The following is a 25822-nucleotide window of genomic DNA, read 5'->3' on the forward strand; positions in this document are numbered from 1 at the left end:
TCGCAATGCCTACAGCGCGACTAGCGGTTGCGAAGTCTACGATGTGCGGCCCGTACGTGTGCTCCCACCGCCGCGTGCTCCTCCAGCTACTACTCACGGCCGCGCGCCGCTGCAAACCTTTCGCAGCGATGTGCGGTCCGCCCACCTCCGCGTACTTCTCGCAGTGCGTACAGCATGAATGGGAATGGCGACATGCGAGCCGCGCGTTGCTGCAAACTGCTCACAGATCACCATCGCGGAGCCAGCGATGTCCGGTCCGTGCGCACTGGCCGCGTACGCCACCGCCAGCTATGACGGTTGCGACAGGTGTAGTTTATGGGCCACGCGCCGCTGAAAGCTTTTTGCAGCATGAGCCCGACAAAAACTTGCGACGTCGGCGAGGTGTGGACCACGTGTCACCGCAAACTGCTCGTGATGCGTACATACAGAATGGCTGGCGATCGCGGAGTCAACGCTGTGCGGGCAGTGCGTAGTGCTCAAGGTTCCAGTCACAGTTCGCGCATTCGTATCCTCCATAATGGCGCGGGAGAGTGTTCGGGCAATCCAAAATTTTGCCCAATATACACAATGCACTCTGGCCGGGGAATTTCGCGAATTCGTATCATCCCGAAGATTTTACTGTATTAAACTCGGGGGTGGAACAGCCAAAATAGGTTTTGAAGCAGCTCTTGAAGCAGAAAAAGAAGGATTTTGAAGCAGCTATGCAGCAGAAAATGCGCATTCTGGAGCAGCTATGGAGCAGAAATGAAATTTTGTAGCAGCTTTATCAGCATTTTGGACCAACTTACGAACAATGTGGATCTTTATTAAAACAAACTCACATACTTCCAAATACAGGCATGATTGAAAAGTACACACACACACACACACACTGTGGTTTCTACGTGGACATAGGCCACCAACCACCGCGGGTTCGAGCGTCGCGCGAGCCGAATCCCCCGATCAGCCGTCACCACGCGCACACTGAAACACCGCAGCGCGCACTCAACCTCCACCGGGAGGAGAGCACTGCGCTGCAAGGACACAAACTTCCAAGTTCACAAAGGAGACGTTTATTGAAACGTCATCCTCCAGCGGCACACACACACACACCCACACACGCACACACGCACACACATACACGAAACGCACATACACACACATAGTCACTGTGTCAAGGGAGCGCGCGAGGAGCAAGGCTCCCCTGCGCGCACGAAGGGACACAGAGTGCGCGCTGCAAGCACGCAAGGGCTTTCTGTGATCTCTCTTTCGCAGTGAAGAGAGGGTTCCTTTGAGAGAGAGTGGGCAACCATCGCAAGGTACGCCTGTCGCGGATCGTTGGATCACGATCGACAGGCTCGAGCTTCGCTCTCAGGTACGACCCGGAGCAGACGAACTCGAGTACACACTGGTCTGCGCGGACAAAGGCCGGCAGACAAGAACAGTAGCGTACGCACCTTGCGATGTCTCGGAGGGGTCTCTCTCCCAGCTCCGCTCGGACGGTCGCGCGAGCGCGGCCGTCGAAGCGATGCCGTGTTCCCGCCAAAAGGCGCCAATGGGAACAGCCACTGGGACGCCAGGGCGGAGCTGTGGCCCGGACGACAGTGACAAGTCGTCCTAGCCTCTCTCCGCCGCCTCAGGCGGGACAAAGGGAACGAGGAGAACAACTGGGAAGCGGGCGGCGGCCGCGCAAAGGACAGCCGCAGCAAGCCCGAATCCCACAACACACACACAAAAGGAATATTAAATAGTGTTGTTCACCACTTGACTCCAAAGGTTTTAGCGACAAGATCCAGATTTATTCAAATCTGGATTAAGAACTATGTCACTAAAAAATATTCAGGAATAATGCCATCAGAAAGCAGTCTGTGATGCCATGGGTAGAGTGATGGGAATAACCAAGAGCATTTTCTAGCAAGCCACGTAGCAGAAAAAAATTAGTTTTGGAGCAAGTGCCACCTGTTTTGTAGCAAGCGTCAGCATTTCAAAAAAAGAAGAAAAGCTCGAAAAATGTACACCTTTTTATATGTAACGATACTGCTATAAATATCACAAAAAGATAAATTTAAGCATCGAACATGTGATGAGAATTAATTGAATATGTTGAAGAAGTACCTTTGGCACTTCATACCACCGCACCAGCGTAAATTCTTGTTAATTTCGGCTTCAAGACGGAAGAAAAAATGTTCAATTAACTGAAGGTTCGAATTACTGAATGAACTGCCAAAAACCATTTGCACCACAGTAATTTTTAAATTGAAATTGAAAGTTTATTTCTCCATACATGTTATCATGCGTGCCCCAAGCACGCATGATAAATCAAACCAAGCTTGGGCAATCAAGGCAGCTTGGTTCGATTTATCATGCGTGGTTGGGGCAGGTGTAGTCCACTGCAACAGATAATTGAAAAGCGTGATAGATGCAAATGCCGTTTGAAGCGAACAGTGCTAAAAGCCAGTGTCATGATAGCAGCTGACCATGTGCTTTAGTTGATTAATAGATACAAGAATGGAGGACTCGCAAAAAAAAATAAAAAATTTGCCGCTTCTTAATGTGACAACAAAGATGGACGACTCTCGAAAAAAAAATAATCTGCTGCTTCTTAATTTCTGCTATCGCCATAGCTTGCACGAGAGTGGAAAACTGGGCAAGTTGATATGAATTCATCTTGTGGCACCACAGGGACGAGGAGAGATACCGAAAAAGACACACCAAGTGCTCACTATCAACTGACAAAATCATTCTTGTATCTATTAATCAACTAAAGCACATGGTCAGCCGCTATCATGACATTGGCTTTTAGCACTGTTCGCTTCAAACGGCATTTGCATCTATCACGCTTTTCAATTATCTGTTGCAGTGGACTACACCTGCCCCAAGCACGCATGATAAATCGAACCAAGCTTGGGCAATCAAGCCATCACTGGCACTCTGCCAAGTTCGCTCCTCGCCACTGCAGGAGCTATCAATTGGGGCCAGAAATGGGAAATGGTTTGGTTTGTGGGGTTTAACATCCATGAGAGACGCCGTAGTGGAGGACTCAGGAAATTTCTACCACCTGGGGTTCTTTAACGTGCACTGGCATTGCACAGCACATGGACGCCTTGCTTTTAAGGCGCCCGCCGAGGCCGGGATTCGATCCCGCGTCCTTGGGCGCAGTAGTCGAGCAGCACCGTAACCAATGCGCCAACTGGCGGGGTAGAAATGGGAAATATTAAAATTAGTTTACTCAGGAACAAAACCCCACCCCACTGTGAAATTTGGAGAAGAAGGATCAGAAGACTATGAGAAACATGCCGTGGAAATTTCAGCAAAATCTAAGCAGGTAGAAAACGCGCCGGAGTTAGTCTTTAAGCTCTGCTCTTAAGGGTATGACACGACAGCATTAATGGCTCCCATCTGCGATTCACCTTGTAGATCCTTGTTTGCGTACGTGTACTTTGCTGCTCGCTTATTCCCTAATCTCTTAATTTGTGCTTTGGTTACTTCTCATATACTCATTAGCATACAATCATAAGTTACCCCATTACGTGAAAGATCCCTTGACATTAAAGCCCCGCTGGGGTGGTGCAGTGGTTAGGATGCTCGACTACTGTGCCCAAGGATGCGGAATCGAATCCCGGCCTCAGCGGCCACTTTTCTATGGAGGCGAAAAGCTGTGTGCTGTGCAATGTCAGTGCACATTAAAGAACCCCAGGTGGCTCGAATTTCTGGACCCCTCTACTGCGGCATTTCTCGTAGCCCGAGTCGATTTGAGACGTTAAACCCCGTAACCAAACCAAACACAGATATACATCTTCATTTGAAAAAAGCTACACAAATGTGCCTGTGTGGCCTAGGGACAGTGTGTCTGGCTCGGGGCCTGCAAGTCACACTGGGTTCGACTCCCACCACAAAGAAGCTTCCCGTGATGACAGCACCTGCCAGCTCAGCATGTGGTGTCCTGATATTACACAACCTACCAATCAATCAGTGCCCATACATATGACATGCCCGTGATTTTTCTTTCATCCTAGCCACAACACGGATGCCAGATAGATGTCCTGGCCAGATCATGCTAAAATTTTTAAAGCATGTCCAAAGTTTCTCAGCGACACAGGTGTTGCAATTTTTCAATGACATCAAACATTTGGTAACTGCCATGCTTCATGCAGAACTGCTGCTCTTTCTAAAATGAACCCATGCAGCTTTCTGAATAGGACAGAAGCTGTAATAGTTTTGACAGGTATGCTATGAAATCATGTGCTGGACACAATTTAGTCCAGAAAATAGTTAATTTTCCGGAAACGATTGTGCTGGTGCAGCAATAGCCAAAGAAGAGGCCAAGGTGCCATGTCACTGCCTTTCCTTATTTAATTTCATGTTGCTACCAAAATACATTAGCGCAATGTGCAGGCAAGCCATTTTGAGCCATTTTTGCTTTGGAACAATTAACTTTATAGCTTTCATTCAGATAAAATGAAGACATAAACAAGTTTATGCTTTGCAACTATTTTAATTAGTCCGAAGTGTGTAGGCAACTTTGGTGGGTGCTAATTGCTCCCTTATCTCAAACTTACTCCAACTTGTGGAACTTCTCTATCTGCACTGGACCAACACTGTTCGACTTCGAGTGGTCGATCAATTTGAACTCATCCTGTACCCGCTAGCAGTCCAGGTTAGATTAACACTTTGAAGGTCGAATTTTAAAAAAAAAAAAGCTTTCCCAGATGGTCAAATTACTTTATTGTGGATTTTGAAACTTCAATATGAGTAAAGTCGAGGAAGATATGAAAAAAATGATTAGGAACCGTATTTTAGAGTCAACGTTGCTCGACACTTCAAACTCAGAAACCTCAGGAAACCCAGTAAACAAGCAGAGCGGGAATACCTCGTGAGCGTCAATGATAAACAAGCTAACAAGCAGCCCTAATAAAGATGAAAATCGGCTTCCGTGGCCCCTGCACGGGAGTGGCCATAACGATAAATATCAAGTTTCGCGTGCCTCCGTTGTGATCACGCGGCGAAGCCGAAACTATGCAGGGGTGTTGACGCAGACCGCGCGACACGCTGCAGCTAGGAATCAGTTCTGTTTATCCCCTGCACGGAAACACCCACAAAGATGGAAATCAAGTTTCGCGCGGTGCCTCCGTTGCGATCACGTGGCGAAACCGAAATCGCGAACGGGCGACGTTGCCGCAGAACAGGCGACTCGCTGCAGCTAGGAATCACTTCTGTTTATTTTCGCAATAAATTTCAAGCGCTTCTTGTAAGTCCTAGGAGATGGCAGCCCCTCCCAGTGAGCATGTATGGTCATTAGGGCGTGAAATTTCGAACGGAGGATTGAAACCGTACTGGTACGGCAGAGATTTTGCGGGACGGAAAATCACCGCAGTACATTTACGGAAAAAACCCTCAAAGGGTTAACAGGTAGATCAGCTCTCCAAAAAAACGGCGTTCCAAGGACCGCTCACTGAACCCCCGATTAATATTTCTTAAACTAAAGAGGTTCCTGCGATAGCTGTACAGGTTTCTTTTGTAGCCGTATGGCTGTGCTCAGGTGGACACTAATAGATCATTCCTCTATTTCGATTTTTGTCAATGGCCAGGTAAAATCCTGCAATCAGATCAGTACTCTTGTTGTGCCAGTGAAAAGATAAATAACCATTCTCACAACCAATCATCAAGTCAAGTTAGCTGGGTCAATAGGGGAAGTTAAATTGAGAATAAGAAGAAATGTTTGGTCTATGGCTAATAAATGAAGTAAACTGGTCCAGGAGGCAGGCTGCAATAAGTCAATGTGAGCTCTGCTGAAATTCTGACCTCAGCCTATTTCCTTCAGGTGCTATGTTACTATAGGGAAAACTTTTGCTAAGTGCCAGTAAAATGAACAATGCTGAGGTAATGCCTGTTAAATAACAACATTACTGCATGTTAACAATGTTAAATAATTCAGACAAAGTAACTTACTGCCTTTCGGAAAAGAGTAGCTTGGTAGTTTCATCCAGGCGGAGCTGCAAGAGTGAGGTCTGCTGGTCAGCAGGGTCAGATTCAAGCTCAGGTGGGAGGCTACTGCTCGCCTCTTGGTCAGGATGCTCTTGCTCAGCATGGGACGATGCAGTACTAGATGACGCTAGCAACTCCGAAACTCTGCTAGCAGTTCCACTCTCAGCAGTCCTGAGTTTGAACACACAAAACTTTCATGAATGTCGCAGCTGTTCCTAGCAGAGCAGAAAAACTTTGAAGATTGTGCAACAACATGCAAATGATGTGGGTGGTAACAGCTGGCTATAGCTGGCTGCGCTCGGGGACAACTCTTTGTGGCCTTGCAGTAGAAGATACGAGCACGAAGTGACACAAGCGCATTATTTTCAAGCGTTCATGAGCTAACGACGAGTCTGTAAGGCTTGTGCTTATAGTAAAGTACTCAAACTCAGCACACATCAAAGTACTTACAAGCATGCACAATGCAGTAGATTAACAGCAGAGGCAACCATTCTCAATTCAAGAGACCTTTGCTGACCTGGCTGTATTACATACCGCAAGTAGTCGAACTCCCGACGTAGCTGGTCCACTTCAGCCTCCAGTTCATGCTTTTCTCGCTTAAGAGCTGCAGCCTCCTTAGTTGCTGAATCTACACGAGCCCTCAGCAGACGAGCTTCCTCCCGAGCTTTGTTGCGTTCAGTGCGCACCTTGCTCCACTTTTCACGCCAGTTGGCTGTGCAGTCTGACCACCTAAAAACAAACCACCTCTCACTATCAAGCCATTCAACAATGCCCTGGCTATGTTTTCATTAGACTATACCCAGTGTACAATGAATTACTGCAAACAAATTTAAACACCAAAAAAGCGAGAAAATGCTCTACACAAAAAGAATGGCACAGTAAATGCATCATGCAGAAAAGGCACGAATACACTGTGTGAAATAATGGTGAAGTTTCCGCTTGACAATTGTAAAAATACATTATGCCAATTTGCATGCCATTTGGCAATGTTTAGCACACATCACATCTTTTCTTTCATTTAGAGATATTAAGCCCACAGCTTTTCTCCACTTGAGAAACACAGGCATTCTTGGTAGCATGAGACGTAGAAAAGCTAATTTAGCTACAGAGCAATTAGAACAAGGAGCAAGGCTGAATTGCAAACCTGTAATTTCAGCACAACTAAAATATCTCTTGGAAATAAAGCGCCGAGGAAACAATCTTTAGCAGTAATGCACTGGCACTGTTAAAACCTCTGCTTAAAAATGTGGTTTCTTTTTCAACACTACATTTCAAACAGGCATACTACGCCCAAAGGAAAGCCATGTGAGTAACGTCCTTTTAAAAAGCAGCTTTGGAATTTTGTTTACTTCTCCAGGTTTTACTGAAACTTTTACTGTACATTCTCTACAGTTCGCTGGTCACTTATACCAAACTTTGAAGTGGTTCAATGTTTTGCTGCAGCACAAACGAATTTTAAAATTTCCCATTTTGCAACCTCAACTGGGAAGACTTCTATGGGCAACCTTGGATAAGCGACAGCACTAGAGGCACAGCCATCTATATTCGCTATGCTTTTGCTGCAGGACATAAGTTTGAGTTTCCTTTTGAGCATCTAAGGCAAATAGTGACTCCAGCTGTAACTTACACTAGCCAGTTTAGCTAATCAAAAGGCACACAACAGGTCTTATGGTCATATCCAAGCATCATATGTTGGTCCACCATTATGTCACAGATTGGTCGAAACCTACCCTCCATTTCGGTTTCCCGGTTTTTGCTCTTTTAAAATACTTCTACTCGATTTTTTGAAGAACAATTTTTTTGCACCGGAAAGAGGAATAAACAATGTGCTGCGATTATACACTCAAAATGCTCTAAAATCCTTGGGAGTGGAACCCCCAGAGTATGTCAAAGTTGTCCTCTGTGCTATGTGCTTTGTGCAACGTGTGCCTTCCTCTTCGTCATTGCTACTGTAAATGATCTAGAGGGTGGATGCTTATGCGCATTTTCCACAAATCCTCAGCATTGTCAAGCACTAGATCACTTTAGCATCGGGAAACACCAATGCCGAGATGCTGAGGAACACTGTCTTGGCTTCATCCCCTCCTGCCTAACATGCATACAAGAGTGACCTACATGCCTTGCCCATAAAACAGTGACCAAATTCAATTAATAATTACTGGTTGCACAGTGAAAACAGTCTGCTATAAGAAGCTGTAACATGGTTAGCCTGATATAAAATGAGCAAGGAAAAGGTTGGAGTTGATGCGTGCACAGATTTAAGTGCTTGAGAAATTCAAGGGCTGCAAGGTGCCCAAGAATTTCATGAAATTCAGTCTGAGAACTCTTACACAAGAAAGCTTCGTTTTGGATACGCTCGGCTATCACCAGTTGCCTCATGATGTTTGAGCAAGAAAGAGTGTTGGGGCTTAGGAGGAAAACAAGAAATTATCAATGCCTGTTTGCAAGCAGCTGACATAAATACATGTTGCCATGGCCACAGAGCAGCCATGGCATTCAGCGGCTGAGCACAAGTTTGTGGATTCAATGCCAGCCACAAGCAAGCACATTTTTATGGAGGTATACAGTGAAATCTCGGTACTAGCAACACCACATTAGCACATTTTTTAAGAATCCCCAGCAGATTTCCTATGTCTTCAATGTAAAACTATTTCAGAATTACGAATTTCAAGAAAGCATATATTTCAGAATAACGTACATAATTTATTTTTTCTTTTATAATTTCGGAACATCAGTATTACAAATTTGGCTAAAATTAGCAGCGCTGCAGCTCGCAACTCTCACGTGAAACAGAAACCACCATTTCTGTGTGTGTTATCTTTGGGCTGTAGCTACTCTTCATCAGCATATCTAGTACCAGCTCCTAGCGCCACCACAAAGCTGTGGTTTATTACGCAGTAACCAGCAGGCCTAGCCGCCTGCCTTTTTTCCTGTTTTATGTATTGTTTGCGGGTCGGTCATTCGCACGTGTGGGACGGTATTTTTTTTTTTTTGCCGCAGATTTTGCGAGAGATTGGTGATGATTGTAGCCAGCAAAGAGCCAAGATGACAGGAACGCAGATGCTTTCACTGAAAGAAACTGAAGCAGGGAAAAAGCGAGTTCGCCTCTAGACACAGCAAGCATTGCCCCACTGACCGCCGCAATCATTTTGAAAGACAGAGGCAAGATTTTCAAACGTCAGGAAGCACTGAAGATGGTCATATCGAACTCTGATGTTTTTTTGCACATGGACAAAGTCCGTACTTTCATTGCTCAGTGTAATCACGCACCCGATGAAGTGTTGCGTATAGTGGAAGGTGCATGTGCTGTAGTGGTGTAATGTAGTGTGCGGTCATGTTTGCTGCACGCGGCAGAAGAAAATAATTGATTTCTTCAAATAAATCAGCTTTGGAGTTAGTGAAACATTTTCACATGAGGTTCTGCTTGTCAACACATGTGCCTACTGCCAAGGTACGTCATTTTCATACCTAGGCTTAACCGCTGGCTTATATCCGCAGATTTTTCATTACAATAATATTTCAAAATAACGAATTATTTTTTGCGGTCCCGCAGGATTCATTATATTGAGATTTGTTTGTAGGGTACTAAGGTTACAAACGAGAATGACAAAGTCCGAAAAATTTGTTTTGGAATACAGAAAATTTGAGGGTTTTAACGCTGCTGAACCGAATGTGGAGCGAAAGCTTTGGCTGCAGACAATGAAGCGTTGCATCGAACTCAACCAGCGTTCCGTTGAACGCATAAAAGTTCACCGCCGTTGTAGGCAGAGTACCCGGGCTTGAACCCGACCGCCATCGGCTTCTCGATGGAGGCAAAACGGAGAGGCGTCCGTGTGCTGTGCGATATCTGTGCACGTTTAAGATCCTCAAGTGGTCGAAATTACTCCATAGCCCTCCACTATGGCTGGGTGGCTAGAAGGAGAGATGTGATGAGCGCAGCGCGCTTTCCATAGAGAGGGGTGGCCCTCCGAGCATGACCGCAGCTGGGGCCAAACAGAGCGCTGCAGTCTGGGGCACCGTCGATATTCTGGAGGAGACTTGAACGCGTCCAAGGAACGCGGCGCGACAGGAGTGGTGGTGCACTGTCCAAACACACTTGCTGGAGAAAGTGTGACAGATATTGTGCCTTTCCTTTCCTGTAAACCAATTATAATTATATGTAGTACTGCAACGAATGCCAATAGAGGCAAACAATGAGAAGCAAATTATAGGAGAGGAAGGGAAGGCTTTCGCCATTCTCCTCTTAAAAGACACTACGGAGGAGTCAGCGATGGCCTCGGCGCGCCAGCTGTGCACTGTGTGATGATGTCACTCCCTCTTGGCGCAAGCGCAGCTGGCGCGGCAGCGGCAGCACCTCTGAGTCACCCGCGCAGCAAAGGAGTCGGCGGTGGCTCCGACGCAGCTCTCCAGCTGTGCTCCATGTGACATCACTCGCTCCTCGCACATGCGCAGTTGGGGCTCTTCGGGACTCCGCGAAATCACTCAGACCTAGCACAGTGTTGCTTTCGCAACAAAATTCCAAAATTCAGTGAAGATCAATGCTAGTTTATTGTTTGGTTTTGGTTTCATAGAGGCTTGACGTCCTAAAGTGATTCAGGCTATGAGGCACGTCGTAGTGGAGGACTCCGAACATTTTGACCACCTGAGGTTTATAAAGAGGCACAGTGATGTACGCAGGGCCGCTAATTCCAGCCAATTTCTAAGCTCTTTCACCGTTCCGACGTCAGTTCAAAAAGAACTACAAAAATCGGTGTGCTGAAATGAATAGTTATTTGGTTTTTAAAATTCTAAATACAAGAAAAAAAAAAACAGCGCATCTGAACTGGTGTGAGAGGGAGCCTCTCTCCCATTTCGCTCGCCCAGCACTCGACTTGGCGGAACCTATGAGAAACACAGCTTTCTGCTGATGTATCGGAAGCTACCACCATGGTTGCCTGTCCAACTCGACCTGCAGCTGCACTTTTTGGCACCATGGTAACGACGCTGCGAAGCTGTGCTATGAGGACCGACTTCTCCATCTGCCCAAAGCTAGCATAGCCCACCAGACACAGCTCCACATCATCTTTGTCATCTAAGTGTAGTGCCCACATATTGTTCAATGCTGACAATTGTGGGGATTCACAATCCCCTTCCTCCATTATAATGCCCGCGCGTAATTAACACGCGTGATTACGCGCACTGGCAGAGAGGTTGGCGGAAGAGAGGGCATGCTGGCCACCCCCCGCCGCCTCCCGGGCCTGTGGCGACGCTGCCGCGGGCTTCCCTCTTTCCTGCCGGCGTAACCGGGAGACCTCCTCTCCCGTTCCGTGTCGAGGAGCACGACTGTAGCAACTTGCTCGGGGTTTTTCGGCGGTTGGGCGCGCACGAGCGCGGTTCATGATTTCCGCCGAGGAGACCACCGCCGTCACCGAGAATCGCCCACTGACCGTAGGCACTTACCGCAACGGAATGTGAGCGCGAAGCCGTGTCAGGTGAGAAGACTCTTCCTCTCACCTCCTTGGCGCGCTTCCCTATTAGGTGGTTGTTATTTCACCCCTGTATGCGGCGTTCGCTCACTACACGGCGGTTTTATTTGTGTGCTGTTGATTTGCCGTGTAGAACTACTCGGGCAAATTAAACCTCGTTCGAGTGCGCAACTCGCGTTTGTCCCCTCTGGTCCGAACCCGCCACAGTGGCGACTTCTCGCACCGCGGGTTGGGGGTCACAGCTCTGTCTGCTAGGGCTGGCACGTCGGGGCTAGAAGGCGACTGTAGCGTCTAGCCCCCCTCCCCCGTGGCGCATTCATTCTTTCGAGAATTAACCCCCCTATTATGGCGCCCAACATGGGGCCAGAAGTGTAACAAATCGAGTGTCTGTGTGTGTACGACGCCGACACATAGACTAGCCATGGCAGTAAGCAGGACTGACCTTTCAGTCTCTTCTAATACTGCAGTGGTGATTGCACAATGGCAAGCAAGCAAAATCACCTTAACTGTTCTTATTGCGAGAAATCGGGAGCTGACGCTAGCCACTGTGATCTTGTAATTTTCTGCGAGAGCAGGATGTCCCACGACTCCACCGCTCTGCACACGATGGCGTGATGGGCATTCTCTCGTAGTGTTTTGACTTACCATGCTCTACGGGAGGACGGTAAACGTTGTGGCGTATGTACTTTTGCACGTGCACGTTGATGGCATGAGAAGTATTTTACTATCCTTGGTGCCGCGCCCGTCATCCAGTTCGTCACGATGGCTCGCAGCCTCAGAGAAGGGGCGGCCTACCCGGCTTCTCTGAGTGTAAGTGGTGACCGTTTTAATTCCATCAGTGCAGTGGGGAGCCTAGTCAGCCTTAAGGGAGCTTTAGGAAAGCGGTAGGATCCTGTTTTTTATTTTATTTTGTCAACCAGTGTTCAACGGGCTCTGGGAGCCGAGCGGCGCGGCCGCGGCGCACATAAGGGCACGCTGGTATTGCTGCCTGTGCGGGCGCTACACAGCTTGTATTGCTGCGAGCACGTTGGATCCCTGCCGGCTGTACTCCTATAGCACCTTGCGCAATCCTTTCCCCACGCGAAGGATACACGTGAGTCCTTCGAGGTTGATCACGCCACGCTGAGACGAGCTATATTGCACATGTGCATCGCTGAACATGCGAGCGGTCCTAAGACTTTTCTTCAAGTTGTGTCATTTCACTGCCTAGTGATGTGCATGGTGACGTTGTCGAATGGGTAGAACTTGCTCTATAAGTTCGCAACAACGCCACGGTTGCTACGTTGGGCACACGCCGACGCGCGACAGAGCTGCCAGCGAAGATGGAGGAGCTAGACTTTACACAAAGCGCACCGCAATTCGAGCCCCGCTGCGTGGCCCGAGGAGGACGCACTCCCCCACCAGCAGGCAGCTGCAGCGAGAGGCAAGGCTTGGGATTTCAAGCATCGCGCCTCGTTACGACTTGCGCCCAAGGCAGACGTAACTCTGACCAACGCGCAGGAAGTAATTTCTTGTGCTGAATATAGATGGGACGCCCTGTCGATATTCAGCGCATTTTACTTCCAGAGCAAGTACGCGCTTCCTCTTCGAAACGATCGAGTGGGGGTAGATTTAAAAAAGAAAAAAATGTAACTAGGGAAAAGACAGCATTGCAGCCAGCAAGGAGGGTAGCCGGCGGTGGCCATGACGACCACTACGGCATGGAGGGGCAAGCGGTCCAAGCAGTAGCCGCGTTCCTGCACCCAGGGCCTGCTGTCACCCTCAACCGGGCCAAGACAAACGGTTTCCAGTCGGCTACGGAGCGAGCCAGCCGGAGTTCGTGAAACGGGCCCCTGCTTCTAGCACGACAAAAGCTGCAACAAAGGGATCGCCTCGGCGCCGTTCGGTGCTCGCGGCCGTGGCTTCACTAGCGGGAGCAGCTTGGTGCCCCGCTGCCCTCGCCATCGGCGGCGTCAACGACGGAGGGAAAAAGAGGCCGGCCGGGAGCGAGCGGTCGACCCACTGAGGGGGGCCTGCAGCATGCTACGCAATGCGAAGACGCAGTTCCTAACCGTTCCCCGGCGGGCTGCCCTGGCTGACCGACGATGAATGCAGCAGCGCACCTGCAGCCATCGACACTTCCAAGCCTGGCCGAGTGACGGTGAAGAAGCGGGACCTGCGGCCACCACGCGTGTGCCCCCAGCTCCAAGGTCGTCTCCTGTGGTCGTCGGCCTTGCCTCCCCCTTCCGACACCCGTGGCTGAAAGCTGTCTGCAACTTTTTGTATATTGGCACTTTTCTTTGGGTTTAAATGGTTTTCTCCGTGTTTAAAAGTTAAACGGCGTCTAGCCGGCCCCCCTCTGTGTCTTCCTCGGTGAACGCGGCTACTTTTAGCCGTACAGCGGTTTTAAGGAGGGGGGGATGTGGGGATTCACAATCCCCTTCCTCCATTATAACGCCCGTGCGTAATTAACACACGTGATTACGCGAGAGGTTGGCGGAGGAGAGGGCATGCTGGCCACCCCCCGCCGCCTCCCGGGCCTGCGGCGACGCTGCCGCAGGCTTCCCTCTTTCCTGCCGGCGTAACCGGGAGACCTCCTCTCCCGTTCCGTGTCGAGGAGCGCGACTGTAGCAACTCGCTCGGGGTTCTTCGGCAATTGGGCGCGCACGCGCGGTTCATGATTTCTGCCGAGGAGACCACCGCCGTCACCAAGAATCGCCCACACCGTAGGCACTTACCGCAACGGGATGTGAGCGCGAAGCCGTGTCAGGTGAGAAGACTCTTCCTCTCATCTCCTTGACGCGTTTCCCTATTAAGTGGTTTTTATTTCACCCCCGTACGCGGCGTTCACTCGCTACACGGCGGTTGCATTTGTGTGCTGTTGATTTGCTGTATATAATTACTCGGACAGATTAAAGCTCGTTCCGGGTGCGCAACTCGTGTTTGTCCCCTCTGGCCCGAACCCGCCGCAGTGGCGATTTCTCGCAGCGCGGGTTGGGGGTCACAGCTCTGTCTGCTAGGGCTGGTACGTCGGGGCTAGAAGGCGACTGTAGCATCTAGCTCCCCCCGTGACGCATTCTTGCAAGAATGAACCCCCATATAATAAATGTTTTCCAATCCGACTGCGGGTAGTGTCGATGAGGTGGACCTGACGGTTGGCAAATCTGCGTCGCTGTTTTGGTGTTCCATCAGCGTCCATCACTGCTGCTCTCACGGATCACTCGAGCGCTACTTATGCGAAAGTTCGAGAATGAGTACAAAAGGCGAAGACAGATGAATGGCGTACACAAGCTAAGGCGAAGCCTACCCTGTACCTGTACAGGGTCAGCAATGGGATCGCTCGTGAAGCAATCTCAATACAATTAGTGCCATCTGTGGAGCGTCGGCAGAAACAATCAGCCACGTGATTTTGGACTGTAAAGCAATTTTGCCGGCCTCTGAGATCCGAATGTTGTCAGCTGCCTTGGGATTTGAGGTGCCTGTGGGAGTCACCTTTGTTCTTGTGACCGTAGAGCCTGGACAGCGAATTTGCAGACGTTTTTCTTTTTCTCTGTTTTTCTTTTTAATTATTTTTGGCTCCACCGCGCCAGTAGGCAGCTGCAATAGCGGCTTCCCGCTACGAAGGGCAAAGCCATCATCACCATCATCGATCACAGCAAGCAATGCTCCACCGCGCTTGTTGACAACACCGCATTTACCTGAGTTTACAGTACCTATCTTTACAAGCACTTCAAGAACACATACAGAATATAAACTCCTTCTTTTGTTTTCTACATAGTAACTTGAAGAATAGTGGAATGTAAAATCTAAAGTGAGTGTTCAACCAATCAGCGAAGCAGCTCCCAAGCGAGAAGGAAACGTCATAACTGTTAACAAACTTCGCTGTCGTGTGTCGCTCACATCGATGCCAAAACACTGATTATTGAAGCGGATTGAAATATTCAACGCTACGATTTCGCCGTTATGATTGGGCTTTGGGGCACCGGGAAGGTGTAAAGAACCTAGAGGCTGGCTGGAATTAGTGGTCTGGCGAACGTCATGGTGCCCCTATAACATCCACTAACAGCACATAAGACGCCTTGCTTTTTGCCTCCATCGAAAAGCGGCCATTGCAAGTGGGATGAAACCTTGAGATCGGCAATCTAGCACCCTAAAGACCGATTCACACGATGGACGAACCATCCGCCGATGGAGAACCACGCCATCCGACGTCACTGGCTCCACCTCATCCGCGGGTGCTGGATGAGGCGTAGAACAATGTTGCGGACCGAAACCGGCGGTGGCCAGAGCACACTGCTCCTTGCAGCTCCACCACCGCAAAGGAAAATGGCAGGCGATGCCATTCCAAACCGACTACTCCGTATTGTTGGCTAGGGTGCCTCGATGGCCAGGGAGGCGAGAGCATCGACGCAATGAAGGTAACCTACTAAGTTAAAAAAGAAATGAAATTATGATTGTTCCCCCAATTAGGAGTATAGCAGAAAACTCCCATATTTTGACAGGGGAAACGCGCGCAGTGTTTGGTTAGCGAAGGCTGCGTCGTTCGCGGACGAGGCGGAGCCAGTGACGTCAGGTCACATGATGCTCGTCCGCTCACAGACTCCAGCGATTCCCTCCGTCGTGTGAATCTGCCTTAGCCACTAAGCCACCGCAGAGGTGCTGAAGAGCAATGCCAGTAGCAAGATCACGACAAGTGTTCTACCAATGCACATGTTTGAAACCTCCGTACATTAGAAATCCTCTTCAAGCTTATATTTCATTAATGATGAGCAAAAGAGAGCGAAGTTAAAGCAGCCATTGCACCCACAGCTTTGTAAAGCTGCTGAAGTATGACAGCTACCAGACCTGACTGCTATTAATGCTATAGTTTACAATACAATGGGTGCAGAGAGGCACGCTTTACAAAATGGTTATGTGTTGGCTATAGTTGCCTTGTGTAGCTTTGCAGAAGACAATGCATAAGAAAGTTAATATTGGTGTAATCCTACCGCTTCATCTCTTTCCATGGTCTACATACAAAGGTAATACCATGGTGGTACAGGCAAATGATTTTACAAATATTTTCTTCAGCACAAGGTCTTCCACATGTTGCCAACGGAATAACATATATTGCCAAGTATGAAATGAACAGCCCAAAAGAAAATACAAAGTTCGAAAAAATCATAGCTCCCTTATTTTTCGAGGAATTTTCTAGTTCTACATACATGAAATAAGCTTAGGGTTACACTATATATTCTTAGAGATTATGTTGGACAGTTGGATATAGATGGCAGCGTTCTTACAGAACAGTGCTGCAGAAGAAAATTATGTGTCTATGAATCTTTGATAGATCTGTTTTAAGATAGCAATGAATAATACAGAAATAAACCTCCGCAAATTGTACCCTGCCCATGCCCCAACAAGTCAAACAAGTACACAACTTCTTTGTTTCAAGCAAGCTAATGGTCTTGCACCCTTATGTCGTCCCTTTTACTTTTCTCACATTTAAAAATTAAATTTCCACATTAATGATTAATCAGCCCCTTCTGTCCAGCTTTTTACAACACAAATAAAATCAGCAATATGATGGGTTTAGCACAAAGCTACATACCAACGCATAGTTTTTTCCATCTGAGCCGCCCTGGCCCGTGCTTCCTCAAGTTCTCGAAGACGTAATTCTTCTTTGGCTTCCCATTCTGAATCATAAGAGCGGTATGATGTGTCCCGCTTCACGTGTGATGACATGGCGGTGTCTTGAACTCGTACTGGCTAGTTCTTTCCTGCATGAGTAAGACAACATGAAATCAGCAAACATGTTTAATGCATAAATGACAACCACAATTTGAGGAGCTGTGCCATGTAACCTTTCTGACTCCTACTATTCTGAAATGTTAGTCAGGAGATAATGTCAGCTTCTGAGAAAAAAGGATATAAATCAACTTATGCTTTCAAGGACTTTTATTACATCAGCAGTGGAGCATCAGATAGTCACACTAGCTCCCTTCATGTACTGCTGCCATCGAACTTTATCTGAATGCACGAGCACTTGGCTTGCAGAATCATCAGTGCTGCAGAGAGTTGGCCATTGGGTCTGAGACCACAGCATGGCCTGCTATGTAGTACCTGTTTACAGCAAATGAAACTTCTATAGCTGCAAGTTAGCATTAGAACAAAAATTGCAACAGCAAATGCTGCATGTATGCAAATTTGCTCGTCTTACATTGGCAGTACACAAACATAACCACTAATGTATGCACAGGCAATCTCGACTCATAAAAACATGTAAATTTGGCAACACAGCACTTCTGTAAAAAGATATTGTGTGCGTCTGAGTCAAGGATTAGTAAATTAAGTGAACATGCTAAATTATGACTAAATATAAAAAGCAATGAATGTGATCCGATTACTATAAATTCGAGTTTTCCTTCTAACTGAAGTTCTTTCTGAAATGTGAACCACATGCAGAAATGTAGGCTGGCTGGAGCACACAAATATTTTGATGTCTTATAAATGTAATGCAAAGAAGGTTACTACAACTTGATGTATTATGCCAAGGCAGAAAAAAAAAAATAAAGAAAGAACAGCCGGCACTGTAATATCGCTATATGGCATGACAACTTCACTTCATCTGCATGGAGCCATAGCTTGAAACTAAGGTGATGGCAATGTAAACTGCGCTGATTAAAAAGAGCGACGGGAGCAGGAACTGGGGTTTACTGCTTTAATAGGCCAACATTTGGGCTTGATGGCAGAGATCCCTCTAATGTGGTGCAGCACTCGGGACAGTAGACAGATAGCAAGCCTGCATCGTTTTCTTGCCGTTTGCCCTTTGTCTCTAGTGCTGGACTACAGTACCATCAAAAACCTTATAGCAGCAGCGCACGGTTAGAATGGAAGACGTCTTGGTGCCACCTGTCCACTCCCTTGTAGCAGCAATTCATGACAGCTTGAGTGAAGCATGAAATGTAAACACTAAGAAGCTGAAGCACCAAAAAAAGGTGGTTGTTTTTTAAACAAAATAAACAACTACCCCACTACATACTGCAGTGGTACTAACAGCAGTACTATCTACCAGTTATTACTGAATCAGGGCCTATGCATATATTTTGTGCCAGTAAGCAAACAGACAATGCAAAACTGAAGTGTTTTGGAGCTACTGAGGTGCAAATGAGCAGCTTGAGTTCAAAAGGCAGTGTCCTTATTGCCTATCTATGAAGATAAAAATTCCTCTAAATCTTTCATACACAGTGAGGTGCTGTTCACGAAAGATAGCAAAATGCAGGTGCATGTTGGCTTCGTGTGTGCAGCGACTGAAGTTCAATACCTCAAAAATTTATTATAAAAATAACAATCAATTAATCATCAATATCAACAGAATTCGAACATGCTCTTCTCAGCTGTAGAGGAAGACGAACAGGCGCAGCTTAAGCTGCCGTTTCGGCATAACTACCCTGACACGAATTAACAGCTCGTTATTCACAGCAACCTAGCCTTTTGAGTTACACTGGAAAGACAATGTCCTGAAACATGAAACATCAGTGACCACTCGCTCGTGTCCAGTAGCTCTAAAGCATGACCTTTCACCCACTACTTGTCTCTAACGCGGCAGTTTAGGCTTTTGCAGTTTAGACCAACAAGCCAAGTATCTACCCTTCTAGTTTAGGCTAGTTGATGTTGCACGAGATGTAGAAAATCTAACTAAAAGCAACGCCTTTTCTCAGCCTTGTCCCATGTCCCTGCGCTATTCCACAATAAAAAAAAAAAAAAAAAAAAAAAAAAAGATTGGATGACAGGACTCAACAGCGCACAACGGACGAGGACACAGGAAAGGAACGACAAGACAACGCTCGTGTCTGATCCTTTTTCTTACGTCCTCGTCCATTGTGCGCTGTTCAATCCTATCCTGGCACTACTTGTTTATTATGATAGAAAAACGTTCTAAAGCGAATTATTACAATTTTGCATTGTTTTATTTGAGGTTAATCTAGGCAGTGAGCAATGTTGATGTTGCAGGCGTGAACGTGCAAACTAGTTTAGTCTTTCGCAAACAGCACCAATAAAGAAAAAGTTGCAACTTGCCTGTAGTATAAAAATAAAGGAATATCAGCACAACAGTGAAACCCGCGCACCGCAGTAGGACCAACACAGTTCAATGAACTTTGTGCTCACGTCCTGGGCGCCCGCACTGACGGAAGCTGCAGAACGCAAGTAACGTAAAACGCGGTACCGTAATGAATCATGACAGTCACGACAAGCGGTCTACACAACAAATAACGACGCTACTGCTCCACAACCGTATCAAACGAACGAGTTGTCAAGATTCCAAACTCGCAAAGGAGCTTGAACACATCCATCGGCCGCAGCAGAAACGGTCGAAACGCCTCGCTACCGGACCTCGCTACCGGACGGCGCTCGGCTAAGATCTTGGCTCGGCTGGCTCAGGAGGCTCGGTCAAATCGCTAGGTTCTATCATCATCATCGCCGCGCATTAAAGGATCTCATGGAGGAGAAAAACAACTTTCCTGACTTTCCTTCCTCCATGGAGGAACTCTCCACTACATCTCCACTTCCTTTTTTCCGTCCTCCATGGAGGAACTCTCCACCCCACTTCGCCATTTTTACCATTTTGTTCAAATTGGGACGTACGCGTGACGTGTGCAATAGGATGGTGCCAGGTTACGTAAGCACACAATCGGGTTACGCATTCTGAAGAAAAGTGACAGAAAAAAAGCGCGCTGTCGTCTGCTACTATATACTGGCGCCAAGTATGAAAAACGACAATGCCCCTGCAGGAACCGATAATAATAATAATAATAATAATAATAATAATAATAATAATAATAATAATAATAATAATAATAATAATAATAATAATAATAATAATAAAACCACTAATAACAATAATAAATGGTTCACAGGAAGGGAAAGGCGCAGTATCTGTCACACTTGCTCTGTGGACACCTGAACTAGGGTGGCTAGAACTACCTGAACTGCCTGAACCGCGCCGTAAGGGAAGGGAGGAAGGTGAGAGTGAAAGTGGAAAGAGAGAAAGGGGAACCGTAGTGGAGGGCTACGGAATAATTTCGACAGCACACGGAATAATCTCACAGCACACGGACGCCACTTCGTTTCGCCTCCATCGAAACGCAGCCGCCGTGGTCGGGTTCGAACCCGGGAACTCCGGCCATTAGTGGGGCGCTGCGGTGCATTCCGTGATTCGGAAGCCTTTGGAGTGAGGCGATGTGAAGTATGTTGTGGCGTTGCGGTATCAGTGTATCATGACATACTTGCGGTCGAACCTTCGGCATCAGCTACGCACGGAAATGATGCGCGAGTACCAGCTGAAGAGCAAGAACGGCAACGGAATATTCGCAGTGGGTTGGTGCAAAATGGGAGCGTTTTTCTGTTCATAAGCGCCGATGACCTTTCACGTTCACTTATCAGCGGCTTTTAAATGCAGGAACTAAAACCTTTAAGGACTTGGTCGTAAACAGAATTAAGGAATCGACAGATTTCCAAAGTAGCTCCAGCACTGACGAAAAGGCGCCGGCGCAGCTGCCGGCATATGGTACAAGTCATGAGGACAACGCTCGCAGCTCTCAAAGTATCAATTACAGTTAGGTACTGGCTGTGTACCCACCTTTTTCGAAAGCCGCGTTAATGACCAGCTACCGTGAGGAGTAAGTCTGCTAAGTTTCTAACATATTGCGTCGACACACACACACACACACACACACACACACACGCACACACACACACACACACACACACACACACACACACACACACACACAAACAAACAAACAAACAAGCGCGCGCACGCGCGAAGTGGAAGGCATACGCTGGGCCTAAATTTTCATGCGCTGGCGTGCGAAAAACTCTTGCGAAAAGCAAAAGACGTCTGAGAAAGAGAAAGAAACAAAAGAACGGAATAGCAGGAAAGTTAGACGATGCCCAGGCTACCATACACGTGCAGAGGGGGATAAACGGACAATAATTGGAAAGAAAGCGAAAAATGACTGAGGAAATCGTGGTATGAAGGGCGCCGCGCGCGCGTATTCCTTACTGTCGAAACGGTAAAATGCAAATCGATCAATAAAGGGAGATTATTTTCCGGCTGTATTAAAAAAAGCAATCAACACAAAATGTCACTCAATTACATCATGACTAGAGCGTACCGTCATAACGTGCTCCGGAGTACTTATAAATGAAACACATCACATATGTGGCAAGCAAACATGTGCCATGTACATGGAACATACATTTCTTTATTATAATAGAAGCTGTGAGTATTTTTGCTTGCTTTTCCCATCGGGGGAAAGGCTGTTCAATTCATTAACATTGCAGTGAGTGCATAGTGCAAGGTAAAAAAAGGTATACTGTTTATTAGGGCCGACGTTTAAGACAGTCTTTGGTGATCCATAGCTGCCTGTTGCGCGAAGTTCCTGCACAGCCATCTAACCATATGACCGGCCCTCAGGCCACCAAGCTTTCCATCTCAAGTAAGCGGAATAAACTTTTGCCCAGTAAAGGCGCCTACTGGGTCCACGTCCTTGCGCCATTTTACCTTGTGTAGTATGAACAAGTTCGAGTTATTCAATGTGTACGTGCGGAGCCGCACGCGCAAGGATGAGCAGGAGGACAAGCGAGCCCCAGACAACACAGACTTATTCCCAGGGACATTACAGGGATTCCGATTATGGGAGATTGGAATGTCCTAAGTCCAAAGAAATCCCACAAAAATCTCCTAAACATCCCAAATGAAACAAGATGTGACTTCCTCAGGACGTCCCAAACAATGTGGCCTTGGGACATGTTTGGGGTATTTGGGAGCTTATTGGGACATTGTTTATGAGGTTTTCCTCATTTTAAGCCCCGTCTTGCCGAGGCGTTGTAAGAAGCATGCAATTATATGCTGTCTTCTAAAAATGCTTTGTTTCCAGTTCTCAAAATAATCCTGAGCTCATTTTGGTGTTATGAGCAGACTTCAAGATGCCATCTTCAATTTGTATTGGGACAATTAGGGCAGTGCTGATGTGGGAAGAATAATGAGGCAGAGTTGAATTTCAGTGGAAAAGTGGCCACTAGCTGTGCTGGAATTGACCATTCGCAACATTTCTAGTTATAAATATTTTGTGTTGAACTCAGTGAGTTGATGGGCTGATTCAACACGTGTAATATTTGGCTAAAAACACTCGATGAATGCACATGTGCAGAAGAAATAATTCATGGGCATTGAACACTGCATGCTGCAGCCTGTACTATAATTTGAGTTATCTGCATATGCCTAGTACTGGGTGTCGTTTTAGACACACAGGGAATGTCGCATACTATGTAAAAGAACACACAGCAGGAACTTCTTTTTTATTATCGCCGTTTCTTGGCAATTGCACACACTCCAAACATACGCACACATTCGCATTTTGCAATGCATACAGGAGTCACCATCTTAAGATTTACACTTTATCAAGCAGGGTGTCTTGGTATGTGCCGGCACTATGCTGCATATGAGCAAAGCTATATAAAATAATCTCTTGAATAGTTATTTATTTTGTTTGCAGTACAGTGTCACATGCAACATTCTGTCAGTTGAGCCCCTTCATTTCTTCGTCGACAATAAAAATAAAGCGATTAGTTAGAGCTGTTTTGTGTTCTTCGGAGAAGTTGTACGCCGCGATAGTTAGATGCCATGTACAACTGTTGCAATTGACATATGCCCTTTTAGTGAACATGTGATTCACATTCAATATTACCTCCCATATCATATGGCAGGCTGCATGCATTTCAGCATATTTCGTGGCCGCCGTTTATATATTTTCCGAAAGAACCAATTCCCCTGCATCAGCTAATGCTATTATTTTACATTCGCTGTTCATGTGCTCTGAAAAACCACAATGAACAATCAGCTGCAACCCCCCTACACAGACGCTTGGAAAAACGCAACCGAAATTTAGTTAGCAACTGTTGAGTATCGTAGCAGCGACGGCGCCAATTTCCACTTATGACGACCAGTGTGCTTTTTGTCTTTGACATTTCAAGCGAATGTTCTCGTGCACTCGCTTTCGTGCGACAGGGCGCATATGACCCCTTTCAACTGCCCTGGAATGTATTTAGCATGGTCTTATAAAGGAAAAGTAAACGGAACGTCCCTAGGAGATCTTTCTTTAGCGGTTCGAACATAGCCCAGAAGTGGGCTAGCAGGGACGTTGTGCGAATTACACTGTTAGGATGTGCATGAAAATTTATTACTGGGAATCTACTGGTTTGTACTGGGACCATAAAGAAACCTGCTGGTTTCTACTGGAACCATTAGGAAGCCTACTGGTCTTCTACTGGAACCATTAAGAATTCTTAATAGTTTTCTGCTGGCCTTATTGGTTCCAGCAGGGTGCCTAATGGTTTTTGTCCTGGGACCAGTAGCTACTTGGACCAATAACGAGCGCGCTGGTCCCAGCAGACAGCCTAATGGTTTTCTATTGTTTCCAGGAGAAAACCTGGAAACTACATGTTTTCAGCATGTTGTTTACAGGGACCAGTCGCGCTACTGGTCCCGGTTGGATAACCTATGGTATTGTGCATAAATAGGCGTTATAGAGGTCTCGTCCAGTCACAGAGCACCACTATAGTGCTCTAGCACCACCACAGTATGCGGAATGCGTTAATCAACGGTCAATTACTAATAAATGATTAATAATTAAATAATTAATCACTAATCAATGACTAATTAAGTAATCCAATAAATCATTAATTATCTACCTAATTACTTAATAAAAATTTATTAGTGCCAGTTGCGTAGCGGAATGCGGCATTCTGGCTCTCGCCTTTCACTACTTTGTCGCTAAAGTTCCTTGTAATTCTTTTTGCACTTAGATTATCAATTTTTACTCCAATTTGATTCTAGACATTTCATCAAAATAGTTTTAAACAAGCTAAGTATTTTTCAAGTAGTGGCCACAATGAGCTAACTGCTGCTATGAGATATTGGAAGCGTCACGGACACGTAGAAACTTTTTTTTTTTTTTTTTTTTTTCCACAGCATAGGGCATAGGCGCATAGGGCATAGGGTCCAAGACTTTCCTTCATCTGCTGTCTGCTAGCACGGAGCAGGGGCCGTATTACAGACGGCTCACACTCACAATCACACTCACAATCTTCCTATTGGCCAGCGGCAAAACGGTGGGAGTGGCCGTCCTTTACATCATCGACGTCTGCTGTTTACGTCATGAACACACTTGAAGTGGTGACGTCGACTACGGGCCAATTGTGAGCGGGGGATGTGAGCGACGCGAGCCGCTCACAACTAGTTTGTGAGCGCGCTCACAAAGGAAAAATGGCGGCGGTCTATGCGGCGGCCGGCGTTCTCGTGAGGCGGTAGCGGCGGCGCCCCGACGCGATCATCGGCAAAGGACGGTGTACGAAGACTGTTTGAGGTGCCGGGCGAGATGTTTCGACGCATGTTGCTACTCGAGAAGGATATAGGACAGTGACTGTGCGACGCGACGAACTGAGATAGGTGTGTGCGGCCGAGTGCGCTGTCTGTGTGGCGGCAGATAATGTGTGCACTGCGCTTTTTCCGAGCTCCTAGTGGCTTCCAAACCGCTACTGGCAACGAGGCGAACATCGGCCTCGCGCAGCCGACACTTCGAAAGCGTTTGCGGCATGCAGCAAGGCGGCGGCGAAGAAAGGCTTCCTTCGTCACGGCAGCATACCGGGCGGCGTATTGACAAACCATATCCCGTAGGAGCACTCGAGCAGACGACGCTCTGACGCGCAAGCACGTGACACAACGTCACTTCCGCGAGTAGCAGCGACGCTGTTTCTCCCTAGCGCCTTGTGGCGAGACTACTCATGGTTTCAGTTTCGTTTCATGCAGGGCTCGCATTTACGTTTTTTTCCCGCTGGTGTTTGTCAAAGGTACTCATGTTTCGGTGTCGTTTTCGCGCAGCGCCCGTATTTTCGCACGGCTGTGGGCTGAAGTTCACGTAAAATAACGCGAATTGCCGTCGGCTAAAAGTTCGGTCACGCGATCACGTTAATTTCGGTCCAGTGACCACTGCGCGGGCTTTTTGCTCTGGTGTTCTGTAAACGTCGGTCGGTTACCGGTCACGTGTTACGTAAATTTCAATCCAGTGGTCACTTGCGCGGCTGTTCTTGTTCTGGTATTTTCTGGAATCGTCGCTCGGCTCGGCTACACCCCGAAGTTTGCACTTCTCCCCATCCGCATAGCTCCACGCATTTCGTCCGGTGCTTCTGGGTTGTACGCACGTGCACTTGGCTCATCCGTTGCGCGCTGCGCTAACCAGGGCGATTTTGTGCTTGGCGAACTTGTGTGTCAATTGCGGATAACTAGAGATGATGGACGAGCTCCCAGAGCCGCTCGAGCTCGTAAAAGATGAGCTCGCGCCAAAAGGGCTCGGATTAGTGTATCGCGCGAA

At 47.2% G+C, this 25822-nt stretch overlaps 1 protein-coding gene across 7 annotated transcripts in view; it reads right to left on the minus strand.

Moving 5' to 3' along the window:
* The window catches only part of LOC146205777 (coiled-coil domain-containing protein 102A-like), a 68348-nt gene extending 48546 nt beyond the window's left edge, over positions 1-19802 (minus strand). For all 7 annotated transcript variants that reach the window (XR_014704253.1, XM_084590449.1, XM_084590453.1 and 4 more), the window contains exons 1-4: positions 19467-19802; positions 16999-17167; positions 6499-6693; positions 5929-6135 (exon numbers count right to left, since the gene is read on the minus strand). Coding sequence is in view for 6 of the 7 variants with exons in the window: in XM_084590449.1 (XP_084446575.1) it covers positions 5929-6135; positions 6499-6693; positions 16999-17132 (536 nt within the window). In the remaining variant the exon portion in view is untranslated. The remainder of the gene's footprint in view (positions 1-5928; positions 6136-6498; positions 6694-16998; positions 17168-19466) is intronic.
* Positions 19803-25822: the final 6020 nt, after the last annotated feature.

The sequence above is a fragment of the Amblyomma maculatum genome, chromosome 1 (assembly GCF_055883805.1).
Source record: "Amblyomma maculatum isolate TAMU_Amacu chromosome 1, ASM5588380v1, whole genome shotgun sequence".
Taxonomy (NCBI): Eukaryota; Metazoa; Arthropoda; class Arachnida; order Ixodida; family Ixodidae; genus Amblyomma; species Amblyomma maculatum.